The sequence below is a fragment of the Phragmites australis genome, chromosome 5, assembly GCF_958298935.1.
Source record: "Phragmites australis chromosome 5, lpPhrAust1.1, whole genome shotgun sequence".
NCBI classification, from domain to species: Eukaryota; Viridiplantae; Streptophyta; class Magnoliopsida; order Poales; family Poaceae; genus Phragmites; species Phragmites australis.
This window is the reverse complement of record NC_084925.1, coordinates 41,470,170-41,485,533: the sequence shown is the minus strand read 5'-3', so window position 1 is coordinate 41,485,533 and position 15,364 is coordinate 41,470,170. Positions and strand designations below refer to the sequence as shown.

At 44.2% G+C, this 15,364-nt stretch overlaps 2 protein-coding genes across 2 annotated transcripts; one reads left to right on the top strand and one right to left on the bottom strand.

Moving 5' to 3' along the window:
* The first annotated feature begins 5,660 nt into the window (after window positions 1-5,660).
* LOC133919740 (glutamine synthetase cytosolic isozyme 1-1) lies at window positions 5,661-9,297 on the top strand. The gene is made up of 11 exons (XM_062364231.1): window positions 5,661-5,839; window positions 6,573-6,612; window positions 6,778-6,881; window positions 6,983-7,031; window positions 7,637-7,743; window positions 7,826-7,913; window positions 8,019-8,147; window positions 8,230-8,304; window positions 8,417-8,508; window positions 8,589-8,748; window positions 8,845-9,297. Exons 1-11 carry the CDS (start codon window positions 5,766-5,768, stop codon window positions 8,995-8,997), a joined length of 1,071 nt encoding a protein of 356 aa, XP_062220215.1. The 5' UTR covers window positions 5,661-5,765; the 3' UTR covers window positions 8,998-9,297.
* A 1,844-nt stretch (window positions 9,298-11,141) lies between these two features.
* Window positions 11,142-14,884, bottom strand: LOC133919739 (mitochondrial metalloendopeptidase OMA1). Its single transcript, XM_062364230.1, has 3 exons — window positions 13,731-14,884; window positions 13,493-13,644; window positions 11,142-11,680 (listed from the first exon to the last, which is right to left on the bottom strand). The coding sequence occupies exons 1-3, from the start codon at window positions 14,721-14,723 to the stop codon at window positions 11,431-11,433; spliced, it is 1,395 nt and encodes a 464-aa protein (XP_062220214.1). The 5' UTR covers window positions 14,724-14,884; the 3' UTR covers window positions 11,142-11,430.
* Between the last annotated feature and the right edge of the window lie 480 nt (window positions 14,885-15,364).

Genomic DNA, 15,364 nt, shown 5'->3' with positions numbered 1-15,364 from the left:
ACTACACAACTCTCTAATGATTGGCTTCCTTCCCACATAGTCTTACTCCACTATTTATAGGCCTAGAAAGATAGTTTAACCCTAAAGAAATCCTGTCTCTAAGACATCCTTCACTTGCAATACACACCCACCTACCAATGGGAAGTTTTGTTCGAATTTTTCTTCATTCATCGGATGGTCGTGGTGCATTCATGACTTAATTTTGTCTTGACGCAAGCTTCGCGATGATGCCACATCCACTCCATCCACCCATAGTTTGGATGCTGAACCGAGAAACTGTCTTGCACACTTCTCAAAGCGTGACTCATTGTCGCTTGCTCTGACTTTAAGCAAGCATCCCGATATCAACACATGTCCTCCGTCTTATGATCTTAACAGTCAGTAAGTCTTTCCCGCTCTCGATCCCTCGGGTCGCCTTGTCACTTGTATCAGTATCCCTTTCGTTTGACTTTATCAACATGCCATCTTTATCCATCTTCCTAAGCTTTGCTTGACCTCTATATGCACAGCTAGGATCACATTTGACTCCGTCTAGTTGTATCCATTACCTGCACAACATCAAACAAGCACACATATTTCTCAACTCCATTTTTGATTGGTTCAAAACTAGAAATCTCTGTTTAAAGCATAACTCAGAGAAAACTGTGAACATCGGATGATTCAACGTACATCTTTCCTGAGCACCGGACCATCTGACATGTGCATCTTAGCAGGTTAGTCAATCTAAAATCATCTCTGCAAGAAATAGTCTAGCATACATTTATGCCCATCGCCAGACCATTCGACATGTGTAATTCCACCAAACCACCCTTCGGCTGCCCCTCTGTGTAATTCCAGTGAAGCATCATGCGTACTTGCTGCTCTTCGTCGGACCATTCGGCACGTATAAATCCACCAGAGCCAACTTTTCTGCAGGAAATGCTCCGATGTTCATAGTGTCTATTGTCATATCATCTAGCGCGTACTTCAAATTTCGCCTCAGAGTTGAAATGCTCTGGTGTGTGTCCCATCAGAGCGCCAGAACATCTAGCGTGTATAAAATCTCTATCACCAGATCATTCAACATATACAATTTTTCTGGATTTAGATAAAAAACATCAACTCTATTTTTTCTACTACTTTAATTAGTCATAATCATTATTACAATACATATATATACTTATGCAAACCAAAAATCATCAAACTAAATTAACACAGTTATCAAGCACTTATTACATATAAACCAAGTCACATTTTCACTTAGTTTCTCGATACCTATAATTTCCGGTAACTGGTTCGCAAACAGATTTGTATCTGGATCTAGGAATCTTTGTGCTTTGTTTAATAGAGACAGATCTCGATTAATATTATTCCAGCACATCCATGCAGTGACGTTACAGAACAAAGTGTTCATGTGCTACGTGCAAATGTGTAGCATAAAACAAGTGATCATGTGACCCGTGTGAAGGTATAATTGAGAACTCGAGATGCGAGGCCTTTGGCCTAGCGTGCAGGCGCAGGTGTGATCTGTCGCTGTCTTGCAAATGCGTGGGTCTCCTGCACATCTCAGTCAGTTATCTGAAGGATTTCTTTTAAACTAAAATCAGCAACTCATAGGATTAGCATTAAAAGAGCGTTATCCAAAGATGATAAGTGATAAGGAAACACAACAATGCATCGATCTGATCTATCGAAATGCTCGAAGGATGCTGCGGATTTTTCTTTTTCTTGCATGCGTGTCTTCAGTTGGGGGTCTTGGAGCCATCCACCGTATCAAGCTGCATATTGCGGCCACAATACATTCTCCGTGCGACAATAAGATTTCAGTTCGTCAACACCGAAGAACAGAAGAAGAAAAAAACAGAGGCAAAGCAACACTGCAACACCTTTTCTTGTTCCCTGCACAAGAAAACGCTAAAACCGTTTCCAATTTCATATTTTTTTCATGGAAACAAAATCGAAAGTGGTAGTACCAAAAATAAATACGATATCGATTGTATCAGAAAATTAAAAACAGCATTATCATATCGATAATATATCGATTGAGAATCGATAATTTTGAATGGAAACACTAAGCTATAGCTAACAAGTCACACATGGGTTTTAGCGTTTGACCTTTTCATCCCTACTCTAAACCCAGTTGTGACAAGAGTTCAAAAATTTGTTGAAAACCGCTAGAATATCGTGAATATCGGCCAATTTTAGTCAACACCACATTTAGAAATCGACCGGTTTTCGAATTTGAATTCAGAAAATCTAAAAATACTAGAGACAATTCTAAAACCTTCTGTGAAATTTTTTTCTTAAAAAATAATATCGTTTGCATCATATTTCATGAAGAGAAAGTTTTTTTTTAAAAAAATGCTGAAATTGGTCGTACGAACAAGATGATTTGGCCCATCACGTTAAGAAAAAACTTAACATGCAAATACATACTTTTTTTGCAGGACGTATCTTAAGCGGATCTTTAAATTTAGTTTCACTTCATTTAAAGTTTTATTAATTTCTCCATAATTTTTACAAAGTGCATAAGCATAAAGTGAACATGTTAAGAAACAACATGTTAATTAACCTTTTCATGTCTACCAATATTTTTCTACATAAAGCATGGTATAAGTAAACTAATAAAAGTGATTTCACTAATTTTGGAGGTGTGATGAGTTAGTTATGAATTAATCTAGTTGCAACACATTTACACAATCATATATGTTACAATAACTATTTCACGAGTTCATGTATTTTAAAAAGACATAGGATCATGTAAGAAGACTAAAAAAATTAGTTTCATGAATTTTGGATTAGCAAAGAATTAACTATGTATTTAACTAGGTTTAGAAAATACATTTTCTCACACAAAATATTCAAATTTTTATGAGTGTAAATACTTTTATCATGTAGATCATGTTAGAAGGAAACCAACAAAATTTGTTTCACTTGATTTGAAATTCAGATGAATTAGTTATTAAATTTATAAGGTTGAACCATTTTTAGGTTTTTCTGTTAAACTTCACTGTAATTCGGAAAATTCGCTCGGTAAATCGGTAAAATTGGATGGTTTTCGATAAATTCCTTCAAAATGTGTTTAATGAGGAAAATACGGTCGGTTTTCGGTTCAAATCGAGTGGTTACTAAATGTCGATTTGGTCATTTTTTCTCCAATTTATAAATTTGATTGGTTGAATTTTTAGCGAATTCTCACCAAATTTATAATGATTTTTGCAATATTCATGAATTTTGGAGATTTGCTGGGTCCGGTATTAGAATGTCAAATGAACTAGTGAACCCTGGTTGCAACTCGTGATGCAACCAAAGGGCAAGAGATCTGACTACAAACCCAGTTTGCGAGTTGCGCGTCTCGTCAGCCATATACCGAGGATGAATGGACTCAAGAATCACTGGATCACTGAATCAATGGTGACGTCCTGATCAACCCCGTGCATGTTGGAATTAGAGGCTCATCTAGTCCGCCCGCATTACGGCGGTGTTGGAATGGGGACAGATGCAGCGCTGATGGGTGTGATTCTGATTCCACCAAGAAAAGACTGGGGATGAATTCGAGTTGTGGTGCAATTAGCTAGCATGGATGATGAAAGCAAGGCAAACGACATTGTACTAAATTAGTCGTGTATCCGGAAAGAAGAATCATGCAACGTGAGATTTTCGGTACCATGGTACTACTAAATTCATGGGATGCAAATGGCATCCTAACTTTTCTGGGTGGGATTTGCGGCGAGCGATTTGCTCCTAGAACATCCAGTTGAAAATTTCTACAAAAAATTCTAGCATGAGCCGCCATAGTTAGGTGAATGATACTGTATTGTGCTCAACTACCACAATCCAGATCTTAATATTGCTGAGACCCGAGGATGACTATGATAATCGACTGCACCCTTCGTAATACAAGTGTCGTGTCAGCTGCGAAAAAGTTGAACGAGATGTGCTGACCTCTTTTATTGGTTTTTTGCTCTTTTGCTCCTTCTCAAATATGGTCAGCACGGCGGCTGGGGCTGCAATGGCAGGCGTTGAATTTACGAACGTGGCTATAGGATGGGCCACAAAACACGACTACGAGCAGTCCCTCACATGGTCTTAGCTGAAAAACCGACCACGGCAGGTCTCTAAGATTGTATTTATTTTCCGGTAAACCTTGATATTCTTTTCGTTCGTTCTATGCCGTTAAAAAATGAACAAAACGCCTATATTTTTTCTACTAAAAACGGGGGTGACTAACTGTGGCAAGTGCGCATACGAAATCAATAATTAATATGCGTGTCATTATATAAAGTTCATATACCAAAGATGGAAAGATACAGCAACTACTCTCGACACTGATGTGCTGGCGGTGCATCAGTACCAGAGGGAGCCTGGAATGGTGGCTTGTTAGGCCGCCTACAGCAGGTCCCTCAAAGCACTGTGCTATGTGCTAGTATCTCTGTAGCATATTTACCAATCGGGGCAGCCAGCAATCGTCCAGCAGCGTCATTATTTTTTGCTACTACAATGATGGAGGGAGGAGAGATGTACCAAATTTGAGTATATCTCTTTTTCACTTATCACTGTTTATGAGACTCGGAGAGTAATAGAAAATAGAAAATAAGGTAGTTGTTAGAGAAAAAAATAGATGATGCTATAATAATATTATATGTGATAAATTTTTAGAGTATCTGTTTGAAATGGTTTTAGGTAATATGGGTTGTTTGCACGAGATCTTATCTGTATGCACCGTGTATATATGTTGAGGGAAATCAGCCTGAGCGACGTTATATTTATTGAAAAAAAGAGCGTTTGGTTGGTTGTATGTGTTTATATAGATTGAGTTAAATTTCTATTTAATCAACCTAATCTAAAGCTATATAAACAAATACAAAAATTAATATTATGATTAATTGCTCTCATAAAGGTTAATTTACGAAGCAGATATATGAACCTGTATTCGCTATATTAAATTAAAGACGTATATTTATATCTATCGAGCTAAAGTGAAATAGCTAGAGCTAAACTGAAATAACTAACGTAAGCAACTAAATACGATTTTTATTGAGATTACACACATCCACTAGATCAGGTTAACCACCTATCCCACTCTTAGCATGCCCTTGCAGAGAATAATCGAAGGGCTGCGCAATTTCCCGCTGTGGTAGAAGATCCCTGGCCCCAGGAAGATACCTCGAACCTTCAAACCCATTGGCGGCAGGTACAGTAAAAAAGCTGGTGGTTTTAGGCAGGAGCGTGATTGGATCCGTAAACATTTTAAAATCAATTCTTTAATCCGGAGACATTTTAAAATCAATTCCTGCTCCTTTTTTGGACCACCCCCAAGGCATCGGAAAAAGCTTCAAATTTCTTTTATCCCCTATGCTTGGAACCCATAATCAAATCAACCACCACTAGCGATAAGGCTGCCGCACGGAATTCAATATTTTCCAACACCCACCGCCCAACTTTCGACCCAAACACCCGTTGACAAGTGGGTCCTAACGTAGTGGGACCCAGTGTCATCGTACGTGGGACCCTGTGTCATTGATTGTTTAGGACGAGTATCCGGAGTGAAAGGTGTAGCGAAAGATGTTGCTGCTGTATTGGTGGGATTATACGCGTATATTGTACGTATTATTTTGTTGGGGGCCGAGGCCTGGACGCCAACTTGTTTCCCTCGGTTGTCGCCGTTATATAGCCGCCCTCCTCCCCACCGATCTCTTCGTCTCACACCACCACCACCGTCTCCCCTCAGTCCTCTTCCTCCTTCCCGACCCGTGCGCTTGCCTGTGCCACTGCGGTCGCCGGCCATGGCCTGCCTCACCGACCTCGTCAACCTCAACCTCTCCGACACCACCGAGAAGATCATCGCCGAGTACATATGGTACGGCTCCTTGTCTTGTTGATCTGCGCGTTGCGCTGTTTTCCCTCGTCAGTTAGGATCGATCTTGCTGGGTGCTGGTCGTCTTTTCATGGCGTTTTGGCGTGCGAAAACGGGTTCTTGCCGACCGTGGCGTGGAAAGGGGGGTCTTTAGGGGGTTTTGGAGACGAGCTTCTCATAGATTGTGCAGATTTGTTGTCCTTTTTTTTTTTCCCCTTTTCGTCTTTGCCGGCACAATCGCTGCTGGTAGTAGTAGTTGTTTTCCTCCCTTCTTTTTCTGCCGCCTTGTGCTGCCTCGGTTTTATTTTGACCAGTTGCCTTTATCTGATCAGGCTTCAAGTAAAAATCGGTTTTTTTGCTCGTTTATTCTCCCTTGAATATTTGACTCCGGTTTCGGATATGCTTGATGAGAGACGGCGAGATGCAGTTCTAGTACTGGTAGTACTCTTTTGTTTGCCCTGCTGGGGAGGATCTTTGGAGTGGCAGCCTCTGCTTGCCACCTGGTCACTCACCGCATATATGGTGTCTCTGTGTGTCTCTCTGGCCACGGTCAGATGATCTGTTTGCTACCTAATCGGATGTTTTACCCTGATATCCGTATTGGTAGACAAAGATACAATCTTTTTTTCTTAAGCACGTCTTAGATTACTCTGCTCCGAAGAGTTGCATGATGAGAAGTTGGTTAGTTTGTTAGTGATTTGACCCTATCTTAATGCATGGCTTCTTTCCGTTACAGGATCGGTGGATCTGGCATGGATCTCAGGAGCAAGGGCAGGGTAAGATAAAGATTCTCAGCACTAGGACCCCAGGATCCTGTTTGTGATGACTCACTTATCACTTATCTGTGAAGTCATCCACTGAGCTGTTCTTTGGCTTATATATCAAAGCTCATTACCTGTAATTCTTTTAATCACTAAATCATATTGATCTGGTTGGTGCAGACCCTCTCCGGCCCGGTGACCGATCCCAGCAAGCTGCCCAAGTGGAACTACGACGGGTCCAGCACCGGCCAGGCCCCCGGCGAGGACAGTGAGGTCATCCTGTAGTAAGTGCCATGGCAGGCCAATCTTTCTGAGACGATGTTTTTGTTTTACTTGTATACATGGAATAATTTTTTCCTTCTCTTGGGCATGTGACATCCTGCAGCCCACAGGCTATCTTCAAGGACCCATTCAGGAGGGGCAACAACATCCTTGTGAGTGTCCACTTTTATCATCCAAGTGATCTGGACCATGTATTTATGTGTTTATTACTACTGCAGCTTACTGATCTAAGACCATCCCAAGGGTGTCCCTTTGTGGAGGAGAATCTTTTTCTTTCTCTTTTTCCTTCGCGTATCCATTCGAAAGGAAATTGTTATTTTCTGAGAGAAAATAAAGAGAACGATAACTAGAAGGAGAATCAGTAAGGGAATAAAACGAAGGGAATATGATTGTGATGGTCTAACTCATATGAATGCATCTTTGTAAAAAAAAAAATGATGTCTTCTCTTCAAGTCAACTATTGGATGAATTGTTGAAAAAAATTACTTTAATCTGGATGAGGTAGAAGTTGAATTATTTTGATGAAGTACTAAAGATACTACCGTTCCCGATGCAATTTTGCAACTCCGAAGCTTTGTGCAGTTTTGCATGTTGCATATGTGATGAGTTGGTGTTATGAGCTTAGATATTTTTGCTAATTAGGTGTGATTTGTCCGGTGTACCTAACCATAGTTTAGAATCCAATTGGTCATTTTCGTCACCTTTTCTAACAATAGAGGCCACTTTTAGGCGTTCACTAAATTCATTTGACCTGCAGGTCATGTGCGATTGCTACACCCCTGCTGGCGAGCCAATTCCCACCAACAAGAGGCACAACGCTGCCAAGATCTTCAGCAACCCTGAGGTTGCTGCTGAGGAGCCCTGGTATGCAAATCTCCACCAAATAATTATCATTGACACCGAAAGATCTTCGCATGGTTGACCGGTTTGTTCTTGCAAATGGCAGGTATGGTATTGAGCAAGAATACACCCTCCTGCAGAAGGACACCAACTGGCCCCTTGGGTGGCCTCTTGGTGGGTTCCCTGGTCCTCAGGTACATGATCACATCGCTAATTCGCTCGCTTAAGACTTGCATAACCGATTCGTGTCCTACATCTGTTGAATTGTCACCTCACTGATGTCCATTTTCTGTGTTTAGGGTCCTTACTACTGCGGTATCGGTGCGGACAAGTCATTCGGGCGCGATATAGTTGACTCCCACTACAAGGCTTGCCTGTACGCCGGCATCAACATCAGCGGCATCAATGGAGAGGTCATGCCAGGACAGGTGAAACACTAACCCTGCAACCTCCTTTGTACCTTGACATTATCATCTTTCTGACCATGGTAAACATTGTGGTTGGTTTCAGTGGGAGTTCCAAGTTGGCCCGGCTGTCGGCATTTCTGCCGGTGATCAGGTCTGGGTTGCTCGCTACATTCTTGAGGTAAGAATGCGACATCCGGATCGTGAATGATGGATCTCATGTAGCATCATTTTCTTGTATCAAGACTTGGAACCCGTTCGTGCTAATTTGTTCTTTTCCCCCCTGGCAACAGAGGATTACCGAGATTGCCGGTGTCGTGGTCACATTCGACCCGAAGCCTATCCCAGGTGACTGGAACGGTGCTGGTGCTCACGCAAACTACAGGTAAAATGCTCAATCAAGCTGCTATTCCTGCGCCCACTTGATTAAGGCTTCTCTGCTGACTGCTGTTGCGTTGCGTTCAGCACCAAGTCCATGAGGAACGACGGCGGGTACGAGGTGATCAAGGCCGCGATCGAGAAGCTGAAGCTGCGTCACAGGGAGCACATCGCCGCCTACGGCGAGGGCAACGAGCGCCGGCTAACCGGCAGGCACGAGACCGCTGACATCAACACCTTCAGCTGGGTACGCGCCGTGCACGCACTCTCGACCTGAGCTCCGGATTCTCTCGCCGCAAGGCATGTCCTGAAAACCGTGTGCCAATCTGTTTGTGTCGTGCAGGGGGTGGCCAACCGTGGCGCGTCGGTGCGCGTGGGGCGCGAGACGGAGCAGAACGGCAAGGGCTACTTCGAGGACCGCCGGCCGGCGTCCAACATGGACCCCTACGTCGTCACCTCCATGATCGCCGACACCACCATCGTCTGGAAGCCCTGAACGCGTCGTCCCAGCTGCGCAGGATCCGGCGATTGCATTGTGCCGGTGACACGATTCTTGTTCCAAGATTCACGCAAGCGTCTCACCTCCTACCCGTTCCGTTGCGTTTGGTTATACGCTGCTACTCCCACTTCTACTACATTTAGTTAGGGTCTGGGTCAGGTCATTTCGCCATGGGTGATGGTGGTGCAAGCTGTGTGCCAAGACAAAACAAAACGTTGTTGCTTCCTTGCCGTCCGTTTGGGTGGTCTTGTGCAATCCAATAATGGCCGTACCACAGCGGTGGTACTACTTGCATCACGAGTTCTCGCTCGCCTTTTAAGTACACGCTTTGCTAGTGGTGTAATCTTGATTACTCGCAAAATGCTTGCGGCGCTTCCAATGGCTGTGGCTTTTTTGATGCGACAAGGGAAGAGTTGTTTTATCAGAAAACGCGTTCAAAGTTGTTAGATTCTCCTGCGACGCACTCACTCCTGATTCTCCTGTTCACGGAACAGCTCCATGCATGTCCCATGGCACCATAGGAGAACAAGCGAATCTATCAGAGATTGCGATGAGTACCATAGCCTGAAGCTGTCCGCGCACGCTTTCCCTCCCAAGAATGGTGCCCCACGAGGATCATGCGCTGGAATCGTACGTGTGGTACGCAGGTTGCAGGCTTGCAGCGCCATCATGGTGCTATCGTCCCGAGCTCTCAACGATCCAACAACTCTGAAGCGATACCATTCTTTCCTTGACGTTGACCTGCGGGCACTAGCAGTCACTGCATCTTCACCAACCCCGGCAACATTGTACGGGTGCAACGCAGCTAGCGTGAAAGGCGACGCCATCTTCTCGCTGATCTCTGCCTGGTCAAAAGCAAGCCTGGCAGAGTGATAGTACCTGGGCCTCTCACAGCACACCAAAACATTCAGTACCCCACCCTTGCGCGTCTCAAAAGAAACCGACTCTGTTTATTCGGTGTCTCAATCCTCAACAACATATTAGATCATCTTCAACTATATTTTTTTTATTTCGTTTGCTTTACGATTCTCTTTCTCGTTTTCATTCTTTTTATTTTCTCTCATCTCTAACAGCTTCTCTTCAAGAAGAATCGTGAAGAAAAAGGAAAAAAAATATCGTTCTGGCGGGAATGACCTTAGGAATCCCTTCATGACGGTAACCGTGAAGGAAAATCGTTAGAACGCTGAAGAGAACGAAAATCCCTCACGACGGGAATCTAAACCGTGAAGAAATTCTTTTGACATAGTCTTACCGTTCTTTTTAATTTGTACTTTTAGGATCTACGCAGTCAAACATATAAATGTTGACTGTTAATTAATATATTTAAAGTTGTTAAGATTACGTATATGAAAATTATAACACTAGATTTGTTCTTATAAATGTTTCAATAAAAATACAAATTTATCAGTGTATATTGATATAAAGCTATAAAAAGTTATAGTTAAAATTACTTTTCAAAACACAGTGTAGATTGGTTGTAGAACAGTGACCCAAATGCATGGTTAAGGTCGCCATCCTTTAGTTGCCGGAAAGGGCTGATTGGCCGGCATGATCAGACGCCATGGTCCATGGATCCGCAAGAACGCAACAAATCAGCAAGCGCCACTTCGTGCTGCGAAAAGCTAATGACGCCTTACTGTTTTGTAGTTCTAAATTATCTCTGAGTTCATCATAAACTACTCTGATTACGAGGAGAGCATTAGTATATAGCAGCAATTTGCGGCTCTGATGAGAAACACCAGCACAAGAGACAGAAGCAAGGTGTAGCCTAATCAGATAGATAACTCTTCAGGTAATCATGATGCTACCAGATGTTGCTCAACTTAACCCTATATTGTACATTCGGTTCCTGCTGATGGATGCAAATTTGTTGGTCGTGTCTCAAATCTGCAAAAGTTGAGTGATGAATGGACACAAGTGATCGTGCAATTTGGAATCCTGACCACGTCATATACTGAAATAATCGATAGGGATTGATTTATGGACACAAATAAATAACTACACAAAGCACATCAAGATTCCAAGCAAGCTATGTGGTGTGATCACGTTCTGAGGATTAATCGGTCAAGGTTGAGTCAGTCTGATGTACTAGGTAAAGTAGATAACGAAAAATAATTCATCAAAATAGTCATCAGCATGAATGGACCAAGGAGCATTGGGATCAGATGATGCTCACAACTACCAATTATTAACAGCAATGGATTAGTATTTGCTTTCTTTTTCCTAATCACAAATGAAGATTCTACCCTTCTGTTTCGAAAATGAGTTTCATTTGGCCTCAGAACAACTGGGCAATAGCACGGGACAAAACATGCTTTCAGCTTTCAGGCATAGACACGAATCACACAAAATTACACTGTGCAGATAGGAAGAACATGCTTTTCGTCAAGCATTTGAAAGTGTAACCGGCAGGATAGTAAGACCTCGAATCTAGAGGAAACCTTCAGCGCCTTGGCCGGCACTAACTTCCCTGTATAACTCCAGCGCCTCGTTCATGACATTGGCTCGCGATAGAAGCTCCGCTCTTTTCTTACTCGAAGGATGAGTCGAGAGGTAATTGTTCAATGCTGAATCACCTCCAATCTTTCCTAGTTTCTCGTAGACCCCAGGGGCTATGCGTGGATCGTAGCCAGCAGAAGCGAGTAGCAGGAGTCCAATGTGGTCTGCCTCTATCTCCATCCTACAGTGACATGGGTAACAAGATGAAAAGAGCTTCTAACAAGCAACAATAAGGTAGAGATGCATGACACACAGCTCAGGAATGACTCGTATTAGGATTTGGCCGACCACTTGACTGGCATTTATTTCTGAAGTAAAGAAGCGAACTGGCTTCTAATGAAGATGGACAATAGCCAGGATTTGTTCATGCAAATCATATCGGAAAAGTGCAAGGCAGCTCACTATCCAATCCATATAAATTATTGATAATTTTCAGTTGGATCTAACAGAAGCATGCAATGGCCGCACCTGGCAGCTTGCTTGGCAATGCTATGCAACAGCTGTGTTTCCCAGCAGTGTGCAAACCTAGGATGTGTCATACAACAGTTCAATGGCGAGGGCAGCATGCTTCAGGCACACAAAGCAAAGTGATATGCAATGCCGTGGCTAGTGGCAGCGAGGATCAACAGGTAAAACAACATATATTATTCCATTAGGCCTTGTTTGGATGGGTTGGCCCATCACTGCCCATCCAAACAAGGCCTTAAGGTTGAGGGAGGATTTGGAAAGAAAAAAGAAAGGAAGGAAAAGGCTATACATGATTTGTGATTTCTGAACAAACATATGTAACAGATGAACTGCAAAGGTAAACAAACTAAAAAAAGTAATTGTCCTTCAAATAATTTACATAATGTGTCTTGTTTTAAAATTTTACTTCTGCAAATGACTTTCCCATTTTACTAGAGGATGGAGAGGTCAAAATCTTTTAGCATTTATATGTTGCACCTTCACACAGAAGATTCTAATTAACCACTGCTCCAAGTGTAACTCGATGCACTTGGCATGGGGACTGATGCTACGTTAAGTAAACAGGGCAGACCAGTTGCTGTTATTACTAAAAGCCTTATGCATCTGAATTCTCAACTATAGACTACTTCATCTTTTCACATGTATGCTGTAAAACAATTTCTGAAGCATTGAGCTATAAGAAAAATTATAGACAGCCCGATTCAAACTGGCATACTGCAGATTATAAATACCTTCGTGATGAAGCTCTAGTGGTTGTGCAAGAAGAATATTATTCTAGCCAGGCTTCTGAACACATGCTATATGTATATGCTACTCGGAAGCTTATTGAATCTACTTTCCAAAACAAAAGCGAAGGCACACATCTGAAGATTTGTGTGAAAAGATAAGGTCCATAAAAAAGTGTGAAGCTGAGAAATGGATCTCTCTCCAAAGTCCTGCTTGAGGTAACAATTAGAAGCCATAATCTCATTTCTATAAGGACTGTCAAGTACCAGAAGTTTTACTAATGCACCCGCAAAAAAAAAAAAGAAAAGAAAGAAAAGTTTTACTAATGCCAAGACTATTTAGTTAATTCCTAGAGCCTAGAATAGAGTGCATCTGAAAAACTTAAGTTCAACATGCCCTGTCTCTCCATAAAAGGACATGATCTGAAAAAACTGCATTAAACCATTCTTCAAAATTCAAAACATCTGTCATGTGAATTGACAACTGATACTAATCTTACTATTGTATCTACGAACTGATGTCAGTAACAATTACGAAACTTATCGAAAGACTTGATACCGACATAATAAGATGACCCCCCCCCCCCCCCCCACACACACAAAGTTTAGTGCGTGGTGCGTGTTGGAAGAGTTTGGACCCAAAGGGCTGTAACATAGTAGCATTAAGGTCTACTTATAAACTTATAAAGCTCAATTTTGCCTTTTATTGGCTTTTAGCTAGTATCCCATTTCAGTCACATGAAGCTTATAACATGCAGAATGCTAGTTACAATGAGTAACACGAAACACATAATCGATACCTTCGTGAGAAGGGCAGCCTGAGGAGTAATGTTGACATTGTATTTATCAAGTCTGGCATGTAAATAAATTGTAAGATGACAATCTGCAAGATCCCAAGCCACATGTTCTTAGTGATCTGCTCTGCCGAGTGCCTTGCAATAGCGTGCCCAACCTAAAAAAAAATGGGCAGCAACGTCAGTTCCAATCCACTGCAACCACCCAAAATCACACATGAACCCTGTAATCTAAGAACCCTACCTCATGCCCAATCACAGTGGCAATCTCGGCATCCGCCCTGAATTTTTCGAGCAATCCAGTAAAGACTACAATCTTGCCACCAGGCAAGCACATTGCATTGACAAGGTCATCTCTGACAACGATCACCTCCCAATTGAGCCCATCGAGGTGACTCGTCTGCGGCTGCGCTCCCCGCGCCTTCCCACGGTTCCGGCACTCGGTGACCCACCTGTCATCCAGAACCTCGTCGTCTCGCTGGGCCGCCGTGGCTGCGCTCGCGTTCTTGCGAGGGGACACGCCAAGCATCACGGCACCAGCCTCCGCATCGTGGTTCTTGATGGTGAGGTCGGCGGAGATATCGCCATACCCATACGAGGCGTCCTCTCCGTAGGAGGCGTCGTGGCGCTGGCGGCCGGCAAGGCCACGGTGGACGGCGCGGACGATCTCCGAGGAGATGAGGCGGACGCGGATGCTGTCGGGGTGGAGTGGGGGCAGGATCTTGGGCGCGAGCTGCTTCTTGAGTTCGGCGAACTGGGACTCCCCAAGCTGGCGCTCCAGCTTGGGCGAGAGCATGATGAAGTGGGTGCGGTTGGTGTAGGGCACGGCCTCGAGATGGCCGAAGTAGACGGCGACCGCACCGCCTCCGGTGATGAGGACCGCCGCGGTGAGCTTCCGCTGGTCGTGGTACCACCGGGACCCGCCGCGGCGGCGGGTGAAATGGATGACCTCCTGGCGCCGCGGGGGGGTGTAGTAATGCCGAGGACTCGGCGCCTGCACCGCCGGCGGCGGCGGCGGCGGGCGGACGGCGGGCTTCTCGCGGAGGAACCGGAAGGTGTAGTAGTACCGGGGAGGCGGCGTCTGCGCCGGCGGCGGCTTGCGGACAGCCGGCTTGTCGCGAAGGACCCGGGACGCGTAGTAGTAACGAGGGGGCGGCGCCTGCCCCGGCGGGGAGACGGCTGGCCGGTGGCGGAGGAGACGGGAGAGGACGGAGCGCGAGTTCTTCAAGCAGTTCATGCTGTTTTATTTTCCCCTTCTTTTTGGGGGATTTTCCGGGATCCGCGTTTGATCGCAACGGAGGGGTTCGGACTTGGGATTTGCAGCAGTCGCCAGATGGAGGCGCAGCAGCGGGCGGCGGCCGCCAGCGAGCCGTGTCGCCGGTCGTCTAGACTTCTTGAGAAACTTCGGAAGGCCCATACTTTTGTAGCCCACAGGCCTTATTTTTTCGAGAAGAATTTACTAGTAATTTACTCATATCTATATATAAATTTGTATATATTGTTAGATCTATAGTAAAATGGTATATCACTGTCGTTTCGGCTCAAGTTTCGCCTTGGCTGACGTGCTGGTTATGACCCGTGATCGTCCGCCGGCCCGCAGCTTGCAGCGACAGTCTGCAACAACAAAAACTCCGCAAAAGCACGCACCAAGCGACACGTCTAAGAATCTACCTGTGCATGTGCGAAGGCACGGCAGGGGCTTGTGAACAAAGCATGGCCTTCCGCTCGACGCCGCGCCGTGGAAGAACTGCAAAAACGTTAGACTGAAACAATCTGCAGCAGAGCACCCGATGCTACCGCCTACCGGCAGAACAATCTACGTACTGAACACACTGAACCTGCAAGCGTGATGACTGCTTGAGGCACTGGGCACTTGAG

What these genes read in the sequence shown, in the direction of transcription:
- LOC133919740 (XM_062364231.1), top strand. Translation starts at nt 5,766, where the DNA reads ATGGCCTGCCTCACCGACCTCGTCAACCTCAACCTCTCCGACACCACC. An exon ending in ATCATCGCCGAGTACATATG is followed by an intron (nt 5,840 to 6,572) that starts GTACGGCTCCTT and finishes TTTCCGTTACAG; the next exon opens with GATCGGTGGATCTGGCATGG. An exon ending in GAGAGGTCATGCCAGGACAG is followed by an intron (nt 8,148 to 8,229) that starts GTGAAACACTAA and finishes GGTTGGTTTCAG; the next exon opens with TGGGAGTTCCAAGTTGGCCC.
- LOC133919739 (XM_062364230.1), bottom strand. Translation starts at nt 14,723, where the DNA reads ATGAACTGCTTGAAGAACTCGCGCTCCGTCCTCTCCCGTCTCCTCCGC. An exon ending in CCACTGTGATTGGGCATGAG is followed by an intron (nt 13,645 to 13,730) that starts GTAGGGTTCTTA and finishes ATTTTTTTTTAG; the next exon opens with GTTGGGCACGCTATTGCAAG. An exon ending in AGGCTGCCCTTCTCACGAAG is followed by an intron (nt 11,681 to 13,492) that starts GTATCGATTATG and finishes ATGTCACTGTAG; the next exon opens with GATGGAGATAGAGGCAGACC.